This window comes from Rattus rattus, chromosome 8 (genome assembly GCF_011064425.1).
Source record: "Rattus rattus isolate New Zealand chromosome 8, Rrattus_CSIRO_v1, whole genome shotgun sequence".
Classification (NCBI taxonomy): Eukaryota; Metazoa; Chordata; class Mammalia; order Rodentia; family Muridae; genus Rattus; species Rattus rattus.
In genome coordinates this window covers 68,012,993-68,032,513 of record NC_046161.1, presented here as the reverse complement: position 1 = coordinate 68,032,513, position 19,521 = coordinate 68,012,993, and the positions used below count along the sequence as shown (strand labels likewise).

The window sequence follows — 19,521 nt, the reverse complement described above, 5'->3', positions numbered from 1 at the left end:
AAAGAAGTCCTCAGTACTAAACTATCGTTTTGATTAGATCCCATTTTTTCCTTATAAATGTGACCTTCTCTCCATGTATCTGCTCTGCAAATCGGGTGTCAATCTTGGGCTCTCAATCCATATTCATATTCTAGGAATATTGTGGCTGTTCCTCTCAAAGTTCTGATAGGTTTAGGCTGCTCCCCCCTGATTCAAATCAAATTGTTGAATAAACTGATTGCATTTTGATTCCATCCAAATAATTAATATGACATTTCTAAATAAGCACAAGCTGTAGATAGACTATATGAAAACTGCTTTCATCTTGCTGCTAGCCAGAATTTCCTTCACCTTTTGAAGTACAGAAAGAGCCAGAAGATGCTGAGGAGAAGAAAGTTTCAAATGAAACACTTTCCTTGTGAATTTTATTCTCCAATTAACTTGCTTGTAATTGCCACACGATGAATTTAATGTTACTGTATGAGGGCAGGGGTTTCTTTGATCTTCTGACTGAACCCTCTACAAGCAGTTTAACAATTACAGGAGCACAAGAGGCAAGTGTCTGCGAGGCACACGGTTACTTAGTCACATGACATAGAAAAGGGAGACGATTCCTAGGAAAGCTTCTCTCTGTGTGTATATATGTTCGTGTGCGTGTGCATGTGTATGTGCGTGTGTATGTGTGTATGTGTGTGTGTGTGTGCATAAACCCATGTGTATGTACATGTATGCATCCGTGTGAGTGTATACCGATATGTAAGCATGCATATGTATATGTATGTCTGTGTGCATGTGTGTAAGCATGTGTTCGTACATATACATATGTTTGACTAATTTATATTTCTTTTCATTAATAAATTTGTTTTTAAAAGTTACTTATATATAATATGTAAATATATAGTAAATATGTAATAATATAATATATAAGTAATATACAAATGTATTATTATTTATAATAATTAATTAGTTTCATAAATAATTTTTTTTAATTTTGAAAAAATCCTTTTCTTTACTCTTTTTTAAAAAAATTTTTATGGCTCAGCTGTCAAAGGCTAGGCTCACAACCAAAAATAAGTTTGTTTTTAAAGACCCATTTTTTTATTTTATCTATGTGAGTGTTTCATCTACATATGTATGCATAGGATGTGCTTGGTACCCATGGAGGCAAGAAGAGGGCACTGAATCTCCTGAAACTGGAGTTAAAGATGTGAGCTGCCATGTGGGCAATGGGAACTAAACCCAGGTCCTGTGTAAGAACAGCAAGTGTTCCTAACCACTGAGCCACTTATCTAGCCCATAAGTGTGTTTTTAAACAATTTTGCACATGTATGTAAAACATACAGACCACTTTCACCTGGCAGCTTTTCATGCCTGTCAACATGCACTGCCACAGACAGATCTTTCTTGTTCCTGGCTGTTTTGTTTTGTGAATCACTGAGATTTATCAGACCAGTCCCTGCGCTCATGTGTTAGGCTCCAGCCTTTGCAAGGCTCTGCAGCAGTGAGTATAAAACTAGAGACAGTGGTTCCCCTCTCTCCCAGAGTCTTTCCATAGCCAGTAGTTCACAGAGAAAAGGTAGGGCCCCATGAGCCCCTCTCCTTTGCGTGACTGATCGTTGATAGGTGGACCCAGTGTAGGTATTTATGGTTATGGTGAGTTGATATATTGGGGAACTTGAATTAGAATTATGCTGTTGTTGAAATAACTGACCAAGAACATTTTGCTTTTCCTCAGAGAAACGGACAGATAAGTCAGCTGTGTCTGGGGCCATCCGACTAAAAATCAATGTGGAAATAAAGGGAGAGGAGAAGGTTGCACCGTATCATATACAGTACACTTGTTTACACGAGGTAAATAGCAAAACAAATCTCATTGAAAGTAAAACTTGGTGCAGAGGGACAGGGACATTATGAATCCCAAAACAAGCATTGGGTTTTGAAAACTCGTGGCCTTGGGTTAGTGGAGTTCAGACTGCCTGTGGGAGCAGGGGCTTGCCGAGCCTGTGGTCACAGATGGTTATGCTGAGGTCGGAAAACCCAGTGGAAAACTAGCCCTTTAGTGAGAGTTCACAGAGGGCCAACCTTCCAGCTACTGTCTTTTCCTTGGTGTGTGTGCACGCACTGACCACTTGCCCTACGCCACCTCACGCTCTGCATTGGAGAGGTGAGAAGTGTCTCTGAGACCTTCCTGGATGAAAATTACCCTTTTTCACATATCCCAAAACAATGAGATGAAGCTGAGGAATGTTCCTTGCCCCCTGCTCTGGGAGAGAGGGACAGAGCCCTTTCCCAGTAGGAAAGACATCATCAGCAAGATGGCTCTCCTAGTTCCATCCCTGTGGGTGTGATAAAATGCCTGGCAAAAAGCAATTTAGGAGAGAAAGAACTTTTTTTTTTGGCTCATAATCCCACGTTATAATTGATCACTATGGTGAAGTCAAGTAGGTGGGAACTTGAAGCAGTAGCTCACATCCACAATCAAGAGGAGAGAGAAAACAAACACATTTCTGTTTCTGTTCAGTGTTCTGTCTCCCTTGCATTCCGCTGAGGGTCCAGCTTGTGGAATGATGCTGCTGTCATTCAAGAGGCTCTTCCCTCCTCAAGGCAGCCAGTTAAGGCAACCGTGCACAAATGTGCCCGGATAGCATCGTGACCTACACAGCCCCTCCCTCCATCTCTCTTCCCAGGAGAGCCTACACCGTGTCACAGTGACACTAAGTTAACCAAAGCATTTCTATTGCGTTTTGTACGCATTAATTTTTCTAAATACATTTTTAAAAATCCATACCGCTAAACACTTGACACATGTAGAGGAGTGTGCACCACTTTACCAAACAAAGAGTGAGGAATGGTGTTTTGGTTGTTCACACAGTAAGTAGTTCTAGGTTTTATGATTAATTTTTTGACTGGTGAACTGAGACATTATGTCAATAACCAACATTCTTTTTCTGACTAATAAAAAGCAATTCTTACCACAGGCTTGGCCAGGATCTCTGGTCTTAGAACTCTAGCAGAAAAGATGTGTGCGTTTCTAGAAATAATGTTGTATTTCTAGGGCTAGAGAGATAGCTCAGTGGGTAAAGATGCCTGCTACCAAGGTTACTACCTTGCTTCCTCCTGGAAATGGCTGGGTATGTACAAACGAATGAATTATTGATTCTGCAGACTCCAAACAGAAGCCAAGGCAGATCTCCCGTAATAAATACAGTTTAATACAATCCGAGTTATTCCTGTTGCACTCGGAGGCTGGTAATATAGACATGATAGTAATACACGGATATCCTATTAAAAAAAGCATAGTTAAGTATGCCTACCCTGTCCTGAGGAGTCTCTGAGCAACTGCAAACTGTTTGCTTCCAGAACCTGTTCCATTACCTGACAGAAGTGAAGTCTAATGGCAGCGTGAAAATACCAGAGGTCAAAGGCGATGAAGCCTGGAAGGTTTTCTTTGATGATGCTTCTCAAGAAATAGTGGATGAATTTGCCATGCGTTATGGAGTTGAGTCCATTTATCAAGCTATGACGTAAGTACTGTAAGATGCTGGGGTGGTCATAAATCTCAGTTAAAATCCAATAATCCAATGGAAAGAAAAGGAACCCTTATCTCAATTCTCAATACACTTATTCATCCTCTCTCTCTCTCTCTCTCTCTCTCTCTCTCTCTCTCTCTCTGTGTGTGTGTGTGTGTGTGTGTGTGTGTGTGTGTGCACGCTCACAAGTGCATGCATATACTTTCCATAGCTTGTCTGTGGAAGTCAAAGGGCAAGTTGTAGGAGTCTGTTCTCTGCTTGAACTCTATGGGTTTCTGGAACTCAAACTCAGGATGTCAAGCCTGTTGGAAAGCACTGGTGGCCATTTTTCTGGACCTCATCTCAATTCTTCTAGCCCAAATGAAATCCATCAAAAAGAATTCCTTTACAACGTGCATATATTGGTGCAGAGTGAAATACTAAGTATCAGAGAATACCATTGCCACCCTCCCACCTTTGTTCCACATTGGGAGTGGGAACCCTTCACCAGCAGCATGGGAGACAGAAATTCCCACCTGAGACCCACTGACTCAGATATTCTGAGAGCAGGGCCCAACCGTGTGATGCAATGCATGAACATCTTTTTGGTATCTGAGGAAAATAAAGCCTTGGCACGCCCACGATTACCCAGTTTTAACATCTGAAACATAAGGAGTCATTGTAGCCTCTTAGAAAAGGCTGAGCTCCTTATTATTATTATCTTTGTATTACAATTATCTTATTATTGCTGTTATGAATAAAGCCAAGATGTTTGTTGTTTTGAGAGACCCAACTGCTGCATGACAGGGATAATGAGTCAGTTTACACAGACACCTGACCCTAACCAGTGTATCACTAGGTCTTGGTGTTGGACCTCTTACTCCTCACAGTGGATAGTTGTATTCCTGCTCTGTGTTTAGTTTATCATCAATGTACAATGGATAATAGTACATTTTTATAAGCATATGCTAATTTAAGTGTAAATATTACCACCAAGGTCATATTCTCATGTAAAATAAATCGATGAGGCCCTGGATAATCAATCAACTCTACTTCTATAGAACAATCGATTTTGTCCTAGTTTCATTTCGGTTACTGTGATAAAATGCTCTGATAAGAATACAGCTTAGGGGAGAAAGGGTTTAGCTTAGCTCAGAAATTCAGATTTCAGTCCTACAAGTCAAGACAGCAAGAGTTTGAGGTGACAGGTCACAGCCACAGTTAGGAGCAGAGACAGAATGAGTGCATGTGTGCTCACTTACTGTGCTCAGCTTGATCTCTCCAGTCTTACACAGTTCAGGAGGTCCTGCCTACGGCATGGTGCCACTCGTAGTGGATTAGGTCTTTTCGCATCAGTTAAATTAAGACAGTTTTCTGCTTTTTTTTTTTTCCGGAGCTGAGGACCGAACCCAGGGCCTTGAGCTTGCTAAGCAAGCGCTCTACCACTGAGCTAAATCCCCAACCCCTTAAGACAGTTTTCTACAGAGCAATCCCACTGTCTACAGAACCTTACTGAGACTCTCTTTTCAGGTGATTCTAGGTCAGTTTCAGTTAACGAAAGTAACCACCATATGCGATTTGAAGCAAAATCAATGCCCTTCAGCAAACTATTGCATTCATAGCATTTAATCACCAGGCATGGCTCTACAAGAGAGCTATTTAAGAAGGAACGCATTTTTAAAAAACTGAGACATTGAGGCTGGGGAGATGACGTGGTGGCTAATGTACTGCTGCATAAGCATAGGTGCCTGACCTCAAATCCTCAGCACCCACATTAAAGAGCTGGAAGGCATAGCAAGCCCACGTAGCAGTGCAACCCTAGTACAGGGAAAGTAGAGACAGGACAATCTCTAGGACTCAGTGGCAGCTCAGTCTGGTAAACTTGAGAGTTCTGGTCTAGTGAAAGACCCTGTGTCAAAAAAATAAAGTGTGTGTTGAGAGGATTGTAGAACATACTAGTCATCTAACTCTGGCCTCTACATGCACAGACACTGATGCCTCCATACATTTGCATGAACATCCGCATTGGTAGATGCTGTTTCTTTCCATTTCTGTAATGCCCCGGTGCTGAATAATAAAGATCAGACTTTAGACATACAGGGAATCGCAGAGGTCACAAAATAGAGGCTTCCTCCACAATCTAGAAGCCCAGGTTTTCTCTCTCTGACTGACGGCCACCCACCTCTCCTGCCCACGTCGTGCAGCAGAGCTCACACTACTCTGCACTCTGGCCGCTGTAAGAGAGTCAGTGACTTCTGTTTTACACAATGTTCTGCAGTGGTATTTAAAGTCTTTTTGGTTTTTGTGTTTGTTTTTTAATTTCTGTGTATGAGTGTGCACGTCAGTGAGTTTATATGCACCGTGAGTGTGGGAGCCCACGGAAGCCAGAAGAGACGTCAGAGCCCTTGGAACTGGAGTTAGAGACACTTGGGAGCCACCATGTGGGTGCTGAGAACTGAACTCAGGTCCTCTGCAAGAGCCATGAGTGCTCCTAACCACTGAGCATCTCTCTCAGCTCCTACTCAAACTTTTTCTGTTCGGAGCTGACTAGAGGGCTACAGACCATGGCAAATGTATCGAGTTCGGAGGATGACTTGCTGGAGTCAGTTTTCTCCTCCCACCATGTGGTCTTTGGGATTAAACTTGAGTTACTGAGTTTGTCAGCCAGTGCTTTTACTGGCTAAGCCTTTTTACAGCTCATTTAAAAACTATTTATGGAAGGAAATGCCTATTGCACACTTTTCCTCATTAATAATGTCCAGGACAGATTTTGCTTTGGCAATACAAAATTTGCCTTTACCATGCCAGAAGAAAAAAAATATATTGCTTGACAATCTAATAATTCCTAAAGTACAGGCTCTTTGCTTGTGCGTATTACTGAGCGATGTGATGGGTGCTAGAAATTAATCAGTGCTATAGACAGATACAGGCCTCTAATTGTATGTCTATATGTCAGCCCAGGTAAAAACTGTACTTATATTTAAGAAATTTAGTACAGTGAGCAGCTTAGCTATGACTTGAATTCTATATAAAGTGAAACATGGAAACCTTGATGAATCATTGCTTTTACTTCATTGATTAGAAGTTCTGGATGCATGCTAGACGCTCAATACATATTTGTAATAGGAGGAACCAGAAGTAGAGTGTCTACTGACATTATTTTTGAGCCTCACTTTCTCCTGGCCTATCTCCAGGTGTTGGAGGTCTTCAATTGCCAAAAGCAAATAAAGGAGAAAAGATGAATTTAATGAAATTGTTGTCTGTGACTCTGTCACACTGGAAGTCGTATTGAAATTCAGTGCATACCACACTGATCCTTTATAATTGAAAATAAATGTCCAGATACTAACACGTGTTGTTGGGGGTTAAAAAAAAATACTTTTCAGAGGTAGTTCACCCATACTGCCAAAATGCTATTTCTGTGGTTGAGGTGTAAGTTAATTTCTAATAGATTGTTGGCAAAATAAAATAAAATAGAAACTCAATTAGAAAAGAAAAGCTTATGAATAAATTTATCTTCGTAATTACATGTATGAAATAGTGACTCAATATTTCTCACCTGTTTTGACATATCAGAAAATAAACCAAAGTCACGATGACCAAGCAAGCAAGCAAATACATAGAACTGCATGTTTCACCTTTATTTAAGAATTCCGTTCTCTTAATGTTTAAAACTTACAAGGTTAGGGACTAGGTAGACAGTTTAAAGGGTTAAGAATATTGGCCACTTTTCCAGAGGACCTGGGTCCAGTTCTTAGCACCCACATGATGGGTCACAACCGTCTACAATTCTACTTCCAAGGGATCTGCCACTGTCTTCTGGCCTCCATACACACGGTACACATACATACATGCAGGCAAAACACACATTCATAGGAAATACATGTTTTTTAGAAAGTTTAAAATCATGGAGTTGAGGTGCCGTGCTTTAAAGAATAAGGTATATCCCATTGGCACAATATACACACAAGTTTAAAAGGGGAGAAAATGGCTTACTTCTTCTAACTCTTCCTAGAAGTTTCTGTTGATACTCATGGGCTGTATGCTCAGCCACGTTGCTCGATTGCTTCATTATCTTCTTCCTAAGGGAGACTGATTGGCTTCTCTTGGGTGCATTCATGTTTCTTTTGTGTCTAGACTTGGTGGACCAATGAGAGGAACTGTGTGTTAGACCCTGAGTGTGTCATTAAATTTTTCTCTTGAGTAGTTCTCAGGACACAGAGGAAGTAGACTTCGTTCTGCTGGTAAATTACCTGAGCTTTAAGACTCAGCTTGCAGCCCTGGACCCTACATCCTGGTGACTATAAACACACTCCCCTGTACCACAGGCTGTGTCCTACCAGGGACAGTTTGTCATGCCACCTGTTAAATAAAACTGTACCCTTTGATCTGGAACATTCCTGGGAACAGAGATCATAGTTCTCCTTCCAAAACAAGCAATCAGGTACTTGAAGACGCTGTGCTCATGTGGAAAGTACAGCCATCAATCCACCACAGAAGGACCTTTCCACTTACAGCAGTAGGAGCAGAGTTCTGTTCCCTCTGTCCAAGGAGCACATTCCTCCATGTGGATTGCTTCTTGGGGTCAGGCGTGCAAGCTATTTTCATCTCAGTAGTGTGCCTCGCTATTTCTCTTTTGTGTACATGTATAATTTTTTTCTCCTTATAATACCTTTGATACCTCTGAGAACATAAATAGAATTTCGTTTTAGGTGTTGAAATGATTGGTATGTGTAGTGTAGGTCCATGTATGTATGTCCATGTATGTGTGTGCATGTCTGTATGCATATATGTGGAGGCCAATGGTCATTGCTAGGTGTCTTCCTCTGTCACTGTCCATACATTTTAGGACAGCATGTCTTTATGATACTAGAGCTCTCCTGTTGTCTCTGTTGGCCGGCCAATGAACTCAAGGAATCTGTCTCCTCTGCCTCCCCATTTCCAGGATTACAGATGTGTGCTGTCCCACCTGGCATAATGTGGGTTCTGGAAATGTGAGCGCAGATGCTTATCTTAACCATCAGGCACTTTACCACCAGAGGCAATGCCCCAGTTCACATGATTCAAATTTGCATAATTTAAATTTACATAATTAGTTACATACCTAACTCTTTAAAGAGTCTTCATTTCATTGTAAAAGAAAGCCAAATCTGTGCTTGAAATGTGGGATTCTGTTAAACTAGGGGCTTCCTCTGTGATGCCAACTGAGAAAAAGCTTTGGGTCCAATGACTTGTGCCTCAGTCCTATCAAAAACAAATCTGTAGACCAGAACTATTGGAAATTTACCTTAAACCTGGTCTGTTTCAGCTGCTAAAGCCACACGCATGCCTTCTAAGGAGAATATTGGGTAACTGACTTTTTGTTAATGCCCTGGAGCATTTTCTCCAGGGTTTGCAAGATGAGTGAACTGTTGCAGAAACAGAGGGCACAGCCGTGAAAAAGAAGCCAAGGTCCAGATCCAGGCCCAGCATTCTAGAATGCATAATTCCTTTGCTCAGCAGATGTTCTCTATGCATCTAGCTGTGTGGACTTAGGCAGGATGCCTTTAGCCTATGAAGGTGACTATAACAAAATGCTATACACTGGATGGCTTATAAACAACAGGAGTTTGTTTCCCACAAGTTCACAAGACAGTGAAGTTCAAAGTCAAGGTTGTCTTGTGAGAAGCAGTTTCGAGTTCATGGAAGACTGTCTTCTTGCTGTGTTCTCAGAAAGTTTTCAGTGTGGCAGGATCTCTCTAGGATACTTTTTAAAAAGCTACTGTTGGCCCAATCATGAACATGTCAAAGACTTCACCTCCTTACATTGTCAACTCAAAGGAATAATTTCCTCATAGAAATATCTCTCCTCATAGAGGACAGATTCTGGCCACAGCCATTAGAACTCCAGAGTAGGGATGGCTCTGAATTGCCTCCACTGGACTCTTGAGTTTTGTATGGCTAGAAAAAAATGGCTAAGAATGGGTAACAGCACTGACTGCTCTTGCCAAGGACCTGGGTTTACTTCCCATCACCCACAACCTGTGAGCTTTATCTTGCGGAAAGCAATGCGTAAAAATATCAGACTGCATCTCTGGAGTCTGCCTTTTCCCAGCCTTCTCTCACTCTTTCCTCTAATGAGTTTCACATCCCACTGCCCATCCCCCATTGTACTTTAGGAGTTCTATCCTCTTTGATGTGTATAGAGGGAATAGGTGTGGTAAGTGAGAAAAGACGCTCCTGCCTCTGGAGACAGTTCCCGTGGGATAGAGTCTAATGCACAGCCCTGCTGGGAAATAGCTAGGCCCAACTCTCTGCTACAGAGACATAGGGTGAGAGGCATCAGAGAAGCCATTCCCCCTTCCTGTTGGCCAGCCAATCCTTAAGAGCTAAGACACCAGTCTGTAACTGACTGTTTCTTGCTCCTTGATGCTAAAAGTCATTGATTGGCATTCTTGTTTTCTGGCACTGGTAGTATTTGAGTTCCTTTCTGGTCTTTTTGGAATCTTCTGGAAGATTTAGAGGGTGACTACTGTGGGCTAGCTAGTGCCCATCAGACCCCAGAAATTGCCTCATTCCAGTATTAATCAGAGAATTAGATATTTCTGTCAGTTCTCTGAGATGAATTCCTTCCTACTATTCTGGATGATTTAAAACAGGGCTCTCAGCAGAGCAATGATGGAGTGTGGTTGTCATCAGAGCATTAAAACATTACCACTATATACCATGAAGTGATTGGATGTAATGATCAACTATGCTATCAAGGCAACCGAGCTCTCATCTTGTCCCCTGTAACTCTGTGTAAATGCCTCTGGCTCCTGTTGCCTTGTTTTCATTAGAGAAACAAAAACAAAACCAATAAACAAACATCGGCCCATCTCTGATGTAGGGAATCACTGTATTAAATCAGATCTCATTAAAGACAGTATAGCCACAGATACAGGGTGCAGCCACAGTGTATAACCCCAGAGGGAGAGGAAGGCGGCCCTAAGGAAGTGAAGTCAATGTATTGAGAGACATCTTCCACTCCTGTACTTTGATTAGATATCATAATGAAACAAGTCTATCTGCATGATATGTTCACTACAGCACAATTCTCTCTCTCTCTCTCTCTCTCTCTCTCTCTCTCTCTCTCTCTCTCTCTCACACACACACACACACACACACACACACATACACACGGAAAAGGGGCAAGAACCTCAGATAACTTCTTCCTATTAGATCCATTGTCTCCCTTTACCTTTCTCATACATATGCTCCTAAAATCTTACACCCAAAGTAAACTCTTTTTTTTTTATTAACTTGAATATTTCTTATATACATTTAGTGTTATTCCTTTCCCCTGTTTCCGGGCAAACATCCCCTCCCCTCCCTTCCTTATGGGTGTTCCCCCCCCACCCTCCCCCATTGCCGCCTCCCCAACAGTCTAGTTCACTGGGGTTCAGTCTTAGCAGGACCCAGGGCTTCCCCTTCCACTGGTGCTCTTACTAGGATATTCATTGCTACCTATGAGGTCAGAGTCCAGGGTCAGTCCATGTATAGTCTTTAGGTAGTGGCTTAGTCCTGGAAGCTCTGGTTGCTTGGCATTGTTGTACATATGGGGTCTCGAGCCCTTCAAGCTCTTCCAGTTCTTTCTCTGATTCCTTCAACGGGGGTCCTATTCTCAGTTCGGTGGTTTGCTGCTGGCATTCGCCTCTGTATTTGCTGTATTCTGGCTGTGTCTCTCAGGAGCGATCTACATCCAGCTCCTGTCGGTCTGCACTTCTTTGCTTCATCCATCTTGTCTAATTGGGTGGCTGTATGTATATGGGCCACATGTGGGGCAGGCTCTGAATGGGTGTCCCTTCATCTCTGTTTTAATCTTTGCCTCTCTCTTCCCTGCCAAGGGTATTCTTGTTCCCCTTTTAAAGAAGGAGTGAAGCATTCACATTTTGATCATCCATCTTGAGTTTCATTTGTTCTAGGCATCTAGGGTAATTCAAGCATTTGGGCTAATAGCCACTTATCAATGAGTGCATACCATGTTTGTCTTTCTGTGATTGGGTTAGCTCACTCAGGATGATATTTTCTAGTTCCAATCATTTGCCTACGAATTTCATAAAGTCGTTGTTTTTGATAGCTGAGTAATATTCCATTGTGTAGATGTACCACATTTTCTGTATCCATTCCTCCGTTGAAGGGCATCTGGGTTCTTTCCAGCTTCTGGCTATTATAAATAAGGCTGCGATGAACATAGTGGAGCACGTGTCTTTTTTATATGTTGGGGCATCTTGTGGGTATATGCCCAAGAGAGGTATAAGCTGGATCCTCAGGCAGTTCAATGTCCAATTTTCTGAGGAACCTCCAGACTGATTTCCAGAATGGTTGTACCAGTCTGCAACCCCACCAACAATGGAGGAGTGTTCCTCTTTCTCCGATCCTCGCCAGCATTTGCTGTCACCTGAGTTTTTGATCTTAGCCATTCTCACTGGTGTGAGGTGAAATCTCAGGGTTGTTTTGATTTGCATTTCCTGATGACTAAAGATGTTGAACATTTCTTTAGGTGTTTCTCAGCCATTCGGCATTCCTCAGCTGTGAATTCTTTGTTTAGCTCTGAACCCCATTTTTTAATAGGGTTATTTGTCTCCCTCTGTCTAACTTTTTGAGTTCTTTGTATATTTTGGATATAAGGCCTCTATCTGTTGTAGGATTGGTAAAGATCTTTTCCCAATCTGTTGGTTGCCGTTTTGTCCTAACCACAGTGTCCTTTGCCTTACAGAAGCACCAAAGTAAACTCTTAAAAATACCAATCTGATGATGTTGCTTTTTTTGTGTGTGTAGAAGAATTATAGTTTCTGGGAGATGACTTTCTAACTTACATTTACTTTGTGAGAATTTGAGTTGTATTTAATAAAGTCCTCTGACCAATGAAGATGTTGTTGACCTAGCATATGGTACCGAACTCCACATAAACCCACAGACATACTGATCTGGAATTCTGTCCTAACAGTGGGGGCTTGACTGCACCCAATCATGTCTTCACTGTGTCTTGCTTTGTACCGTTTCATCCCTGAGCTAGGTCATTCTCATGGCCCAGCCTCATTTCAAGGTGTTTTCCCTGAGCCTCTGCACGCTATGCTGACCATGTTCTTACTCAGTGGCTCATGGCACAATGTGTCTGGTTCATGATTGTCACACTTGCTTGTACATCTTTTATATGCTTGGGTCCATGCTGTTCTGCATGTTGACTCACTTCTGGTAACTAGAGCATACTTGAGACCCATCTTCTAGATATCTGTTGCACTAACCTCCATAGACTCCAAGTTCTTCATTTTACCCTGGTCACTACCTGGCCTCTCAGCCTAAGCTCTTCCCTTCTGACTGTTCTTTTCCTTGTTTGTAGACTGGACCTTTGGGACTGTGTCCTGTATGCTAATATTATCTCTTCTACTCTGTGACCCACTGCAGGGGACAGAGACTAGAAATAATGCCCGAGCCATCTGGCTGTGTGGATTTGCTTTCATTTTTATTACATTTTATTCATCTATCATGAGTGCCTGCTATGGCATGTGTACAGAGGTCAGCAGGTAACTTGAGAGACTTGGTTCTTCTCTTCTACCATGCGAGTTCTGGGGATTGTACTCGGGTCATCAGGCTTGTACACCAAGTGCACGCTCATCTAGTAAGCTGTTTGGCTCCCTGGCTCTCTTACTTTGACCAAGAACCAGAATACTCTTGATACCCTTCCAGCTTCAGAGTTTTGATAAAGTTTATTTTGGCAATTTGCTTGTGATGTCATGCCTCTACTTCTTCCTAGATGTGTCTATTTCTCTTTTATCATCTCCCAAATTAACATACTTAGGCATTTAACATTCCATAATTCTTACCCTATGATTAGGGTCTAAACAAATCTAATTTTATGAAATTTGAGTGGCAAGGAAGAACTTAAGGGCCTTACTTTGAGGTTTTAAAATTTCTTCTCGAAATAATTTTTATATCACTTGTGGTATTCTGTGTGGATTAAATGCATTAGTGATTAACTCCAAATCACTAATAATGCATTAGTTTCACATTAAGGAAAGAAGTAAAAGCATTTCCCTTGGTATCACTTAGCCAAGAGTGAGTACAGACTTGAATTATCTACTTTTGCTCTGTGTCTTCTGTCCTCTGTCTGTTGAGTCTGAACTCGTGCCTGCCTGAAGGCTGTCTTGTAATTCTCTTCTTGTGCTTTTATCTGTGTCTGTCTGTCCTATGTGTCTGTTGTGTGACTGTGTCTGTGTGTGTTCAAGGATGTCTGACTCTAAGGCACCATGTGATTCTGTCTGTTTCATTTCTCTATGTCTGTGTTTCTGTCCCTAACAAAGGGCCTTTTTTCCTCTCTTATTGAACATTCCAGAGAGCATCACATGGGGAAGGAATGGAATACCTTACAGAAATCTTTTTTTAACAATCTAACAAGGGATTAAGTCACTGACTCCAACTGAACCCCAAGTGACCCAGATAGCAAACAGTATTACAAATGTCATTGTTTATCAACCACTATGCAAAAACATTATGGAAGATAATCATTTTAGAAGATTGCTCTTAACCTCAGTATTTGCAGCTTTCAGCAAACAGTACAAATGCATTGTTCTGGGTCAGGGGCAAGGAAGAGTATGTAATTTAAGATTACAGCTATGCATTAGCTAAGGTTGTAAAAGTTGATTACATGGAAAATTCAAGGCAAGTAAGGTTGACTGCTATAGTGTTCTCTTATAAACAAATTAAACGAATGGGCTGAGTAGTATAGCAACCTTAAGTCTCATGTGACATCAAGACATGTTGTTAATTCCATGAGGTTCAGTAAAGTCCCAGTCTTGTAAGAGATTTAAGAAATATTTTCATAATAAGGCATCGCCACGGTATTCATGCTTAACTTTTTAAATTACATTCTATTTCTGTATTTTGTGTGCGTGTGTGTGTGTGTGTGTGTGTGTGTGTGTGTGTGTGTGTGTTTCATGTGTGGGAATCCATGTATGTGCCACAGAGCCTGTGTATAGAGGTCAGAGGACAATTTAAAGTAGTTAGTTTTCCTTGCACCACATGGGTTCCAGGGATGGCGTTAACCTTGTGAGGTGTGGCACCAAATGTCTTTTCCCACTCAGCCATATCACTGTCTCTCATTTGTGGTATTCTTGGTGGGTGTTAATTAATTTTAATAAGCTCAGAGGTAATCATTTAAAAACATAAATGCATTAACGTTTCTAGGGTTAGATAACAGGCATCCTATACCTCTTAGGACATTGTTAGTTCTGATTCTCAAGAACCATAACTTTAACCTACTTTCATCAGTCAATCTCGTGAAGAAAGGAAGTAGAGGTCCAGCCCAGCTGTGAGCTAAGCAAGGCCACAACTTTCAGGACTGACACTGGCTTGCTTTGTGGGATGTCACTCACGAAATGCCCTGATGCACATACACCCAGTTTTGGCATCCGGTAACACAGGATGCAGAGGTGCCTGGACTGGGGATACGTTACTAAAATCTCTGAGCAAATGGAGTCAAATTACATATGAAGAGCCCTCCTGCTGTGCATATTTTATCTCCCACATTTATCAGAAGTGACACTTTCAGCTTGCCAATCTTTTGATAGAGTTCACATGAGACAGGTTTCTTTGAAAGAAGAAATGGAGCAGAGCACTCGATGCTTTTGATATTATAAATGATTCTCTTAGTCAAGGTTTCTACTGAGAGCCTTTGTGCTCAGGCCTGGCATAATTCAGTTGTTTGTCTAATTGAATCCTGTCTGTAACAGAGTGCTTAGAAAACAGAATGGCTGATGGAGGCTCTTCAAGCCTGGGAAACCTCAGAAGCTCACTTAAGTCATGTGGGATGCTGACAAGGGGTGCCAGTGTGAATGAAAGTGGAGCCTCCTGCTGCAAAATAGAGGGCAAAATGGGGAGCAGAGAGAATCTAGTGAGCATTTAGGTGAAAGGCGGCTTGGTGGGCTCTTAAATAATTAAATGCAGGGTTGGGGAGGAGGGAAGGGTGACACTGTGCCCCCAGCTGTTACTCCAGAACACTGGATTCCTTTAGGAACTGTGCTTTGTCAGTGGGCACACAGCATTATACAGTTCAAAGAGACTGTCTTTAACCCCATGAGAAGTCACTTTCTAATTGCCCTACTTCACAGGTATGAATGCAAAATTTCTAAGAGACTGAATGTGGTGCTGTTCCAGTCAGAGACCATGGGAGAGTTTTTGCTCCTTTTCATAGACGTAGTTGAGGAATGATGTGCTAACATGAGAAGACGGGCTAGTGTATGGGTTAGCTTCCATTTTAAAAGCACTGAATGTCTTGCTTTTTTAAACATTTCAGGCACTTTTCATGTCTGTCTTCTAAGTACATGTGCCCGGGTGTCCCTGCAGTCATGAGCGCCCTGCTGGCAAACATCAATGCCTTCTATGCTCATACAACTGTCTCCACTAATGTACAGGTTTCTGCCTCTGATCGCTTTGCTGCTACGAACTTTGGGGTAAGTATAGTTATTTTTGGAACTTGAACTTATCAAGCAGTCTATGGGACTTAGATTTTTCAAGGGACATTGGACCCCAGATTCTCTTCCTTCCCACCCACCCCATTAAATTATGTCTAGTATATAACGAGTCTCCATAACTTAACATGAAAATGAAAATTTTGATTTGGTATCCTGGGGAAAAAAGATGTGGATATTTGACCAAAGAAAAAAATGTTCTAGAATCTTACTATGAAGGAACAAAGCCTCCTTGGGGGTATCTTAGTCTAATGACCCATATTCAAGGTTGGATTGAAATAGCTTTAATGAAAGAAGTTTTATAGATAGCAGGCCTTACCACTGATTGACTTTCCGCATCTGCGATGATGTTTCCCACTAACAGAACACACGTTTTGTCAGTGCCCTAGGTCTCTACAGGATGTGCTGCATGTTTACAGATTTCTGGGTCTCTGTGATTAGCTATATCTCATGATAATCTGTGTGTGGCCGCTTTCACGGATACCCCCTTGAAGGAAAGCATGGTAGATCTCTGACGATCTGCACCTACTGAAAGCTACCTGCCTGCAGCACCCAAGGGTATCAGGAGTGTGTTGGAGAGTGAAAGGACAGAGATTCTCAGAGGTCTATGTGTTACTTGTTGTCTCAGTGACATAGAAAACTGACACGGGACAGGTCAGGAAATGACATGTAAATGAGTCATCCCAGTAAAGTTGGAAGAGATGGGATTAACGAAGACAGAAATAGAAGGACAGATTCCAGAACCTTCCAGGCACAAAATCAGCTGAATGACCAGTACTTGCTGTCTTTGAAGACAGATCCAATGTAGGCCTGGGGAGGACACAGGGCAGATTCCAGGAGTCTAGGCAGGGAATCTGGGGGGCAGCTTTGATGGTCAGTAGTGCTGCTGGACATATTCCACTGTCCCTTTCTTTTTCACAGAGATTAAAAATCATTCCTAAACCAACACACAATTAGTGCTTCTTCTGTCTCTCCAGTCTTCCCAGCAACTCAACTCAGGTTCACAAAGGATGCTTTCATTGGCCCATCTGTTGTAGAAATCAAATGTGGGGTTTGTTTGTGACCTATGATAAAAAACAACGAAAGAACAATATTTAGGAAGACACGGGCTATAGGTGAACTTGTGTTCCATTCTCTGCACCCAGGAGGAAGAACATGCATGTATTGTTTGGGGTGAATTCTTCAAGGAAGAGGCCAGTACTATTTTAAAAAAAACAAGTGAAACACGGGTAACTGAGGATAACTTCAGGGCTGTGGGTAACAGGTTCGATAATGGCTATTATCAAGTTCCTTCTGTCCCCGAAACCTGTTTCTCAACCTGCTCAGTGAGGCTAATGAGACCTACTCTGGTGTTCTTCCTAAATTTGAAGTAAGGATCAGATGAAATTTAAGAATCTACAATCTAATATGCAAAATATGAGGATTCTAAAATTATATGAGGTACAAGAGATTTGTCCCTCCTAGCTTTCCTGCAACATAAGCGACATACTGTCAGCTACTATTGTTAGATAGAATCAAGTCTTGCAGGAGCTGGGACTAAGGAACATTCTGGAGCCAGTTCCACAAAATACCATGATGGTCAAATCCCAGACCGAAGAAGACTTTTTGCAATAAAAGCATCACCTTGGAAACAGAACCTGTTGTCTTGGGACTTTGTCTATAGCATGAAGCATGCTGCGTTATGAAATGGCTCTGCTTCTATTCTGCCTGTGGTGTGCACTGTGGAGAACAAGCCAGGCTTGCAGAACACTGAGCCCTTCCGCCTCTGAGAAGATGTGGTTACATGATTAACAACCTCCATAAAAGCCACCTGAGGAAAATTGGATGCCACGCTCCCTTACTTCACACTGACCCAGAGAGAAGAAAACACATTGACTTCGGCACATTGCACGTCTCAGTAACAACATGCTTGCAGCAAACCTCATTTTGTAAATCAAGTAACATTCTTGTAGAATAGAAGCAGAAAAATCCCTGAAACATTTGATCAAACTACAACAAACATTTGATTAATTGGCAGTCGGGCATGGGACTTTGTGTTCTTCCCTCACTGTGGAATCTAATCCTGTTTCCTAAACCAAACATATCAACTATACTGTCTCTCTCTCACTCCACTTTGGAGCCCTGAGCTCTCAGTCATTCAGGGACTAAAGTAGATACAGATAAAGTAGATACGGTGACAGTGTATATCGTCAGTTGTTTAACCTTTTAAAAGGGTATAACCCAGATTTTTCAAGTCCCTCAGTGTATTTGAAAAAGCTTTCTTCCATCTAGTCATGGTGGTGCACACTTGCAATTTCAGGACTCAGGAGGTAGACACAGGTACATCTATGTGCTCGAGGCCGGCTGGTCTACATAGAAGACATAGTTCCAGGACAGCCTGGAGCATAGAGATACTCTGTCTTAAAAAGGAATTAAGCAAAAAGGAAAAGAAAAAAAAAGGGAAAGCTTTCTTCAGAGTCTTACACACCCTGGCCACGTGTTCTACCACCAAGCCGCATCTCCAGCCACCCACATGTTCATTTCTTTGCCTACCTGTTCTTCCAGCTTTACTTGGCAAGTCCTGTAAGCTCCTGCCGCAGCTGATGGAATGGAAGAAAAATACAGTTTGACTTTGACTCCAATAAGACAATCACAGAAATGTGGAAAGTAAACACAAGCCACTCTCAGATATAGCAAGTCTCACAGAAGCTTACACAATATTTACAAATGCATAAAGACCAGAGAATAATGAGTGACTGACTGTCATAGGACCACCCAGAGGTGGACAAAGGAATAGTGGACAGTAAGTTCCAAGGTCAAGAGGTACCAGGAAAATAATCACAGATTTATGAAGATATTTTAGTAAATACAAGGAAAAATGAAGATAGAAAATAAGTTGAAACGTATACATAGGGTCTGGAGAGATGGCCCAGCAGCATGTTTCTCCAGCAGAGGACCCAAGTCAGGTCCCTGTACCCAGCTAGATTTTGGGTGTGGGTCAAAGACCCAATGTCTGTGCCCTCCTCAGATGTCTGTGCCCTCCTCAGATGTCTGTATTCATAGGCGCATACAAAATACACATAGACAAACATTTGAATAATCTAAAAACATCATTTTTGAAGTATGCATAGGGTGGCTTATCTACTGCAGACCAGCGATAGATGGTACTTCATGAGGACGGTGGATAGAAGATTAACATCAGATCACCGGGGACTTCTACAGACTCTGGGATGTTTGGACTGCATGTGTAATATGTGGGGTATGTTGAGATAGGACTTCTAATGGAGCAGGACCACTGTATGGTAAATGCTGCAGAGGGGAAAGATCAACTGCATGCATCTGACATAGGTTGTGGTGTGGACACCATCTAACAAACTTTAGATAGAAAATATTTAATGGAAAAGTACATGTTTTGGATATCATTTGAAGGACGTCCATGATAATTCCAAATGCCTTGATTTGCAAGAGAAATGATGAGCTCTCAGAACATCAGAAATGTAAGGAATCAGGGATTGTCTGTCCGGTCATGTCTTTCTAAAATTATCATGCTGGTAACAATAGATTGG

The 19,521-nt window shown here is 41.8% G+C and overlaps 1 protein-coding gene across 1 annotated transcript in view; it reads left to right on the top strand.

Annotated features, from left to right (window-relative positions):
• The window catches only part of Unc13c (unc-13 homolog C), a 443,880-nt gene that overhangs the window by 225,461 nt on the left and 198,898 nt on the right, over nucleotides 1–19,521 (top strand). The window contains exons 11-13 of the mRNA XM_032910033.1: nucleotides 1,715–1,830; nucleotides 3,340–3,503; nucleotides 15,802–15,958. Coding sequence (XP_032765924.1) covers nucleotides 1,715–1,830; nucleotides 3,340–3,503; nucleotides 15,802–15,958 — 437 coding nt within the window. The remainder of the gene's footprint in view (nucleotides 1–1,714; nucleotides 1,831–3,339; nucleotides 3,504–15,801; nucleotides 15,959–19,521) is intronic.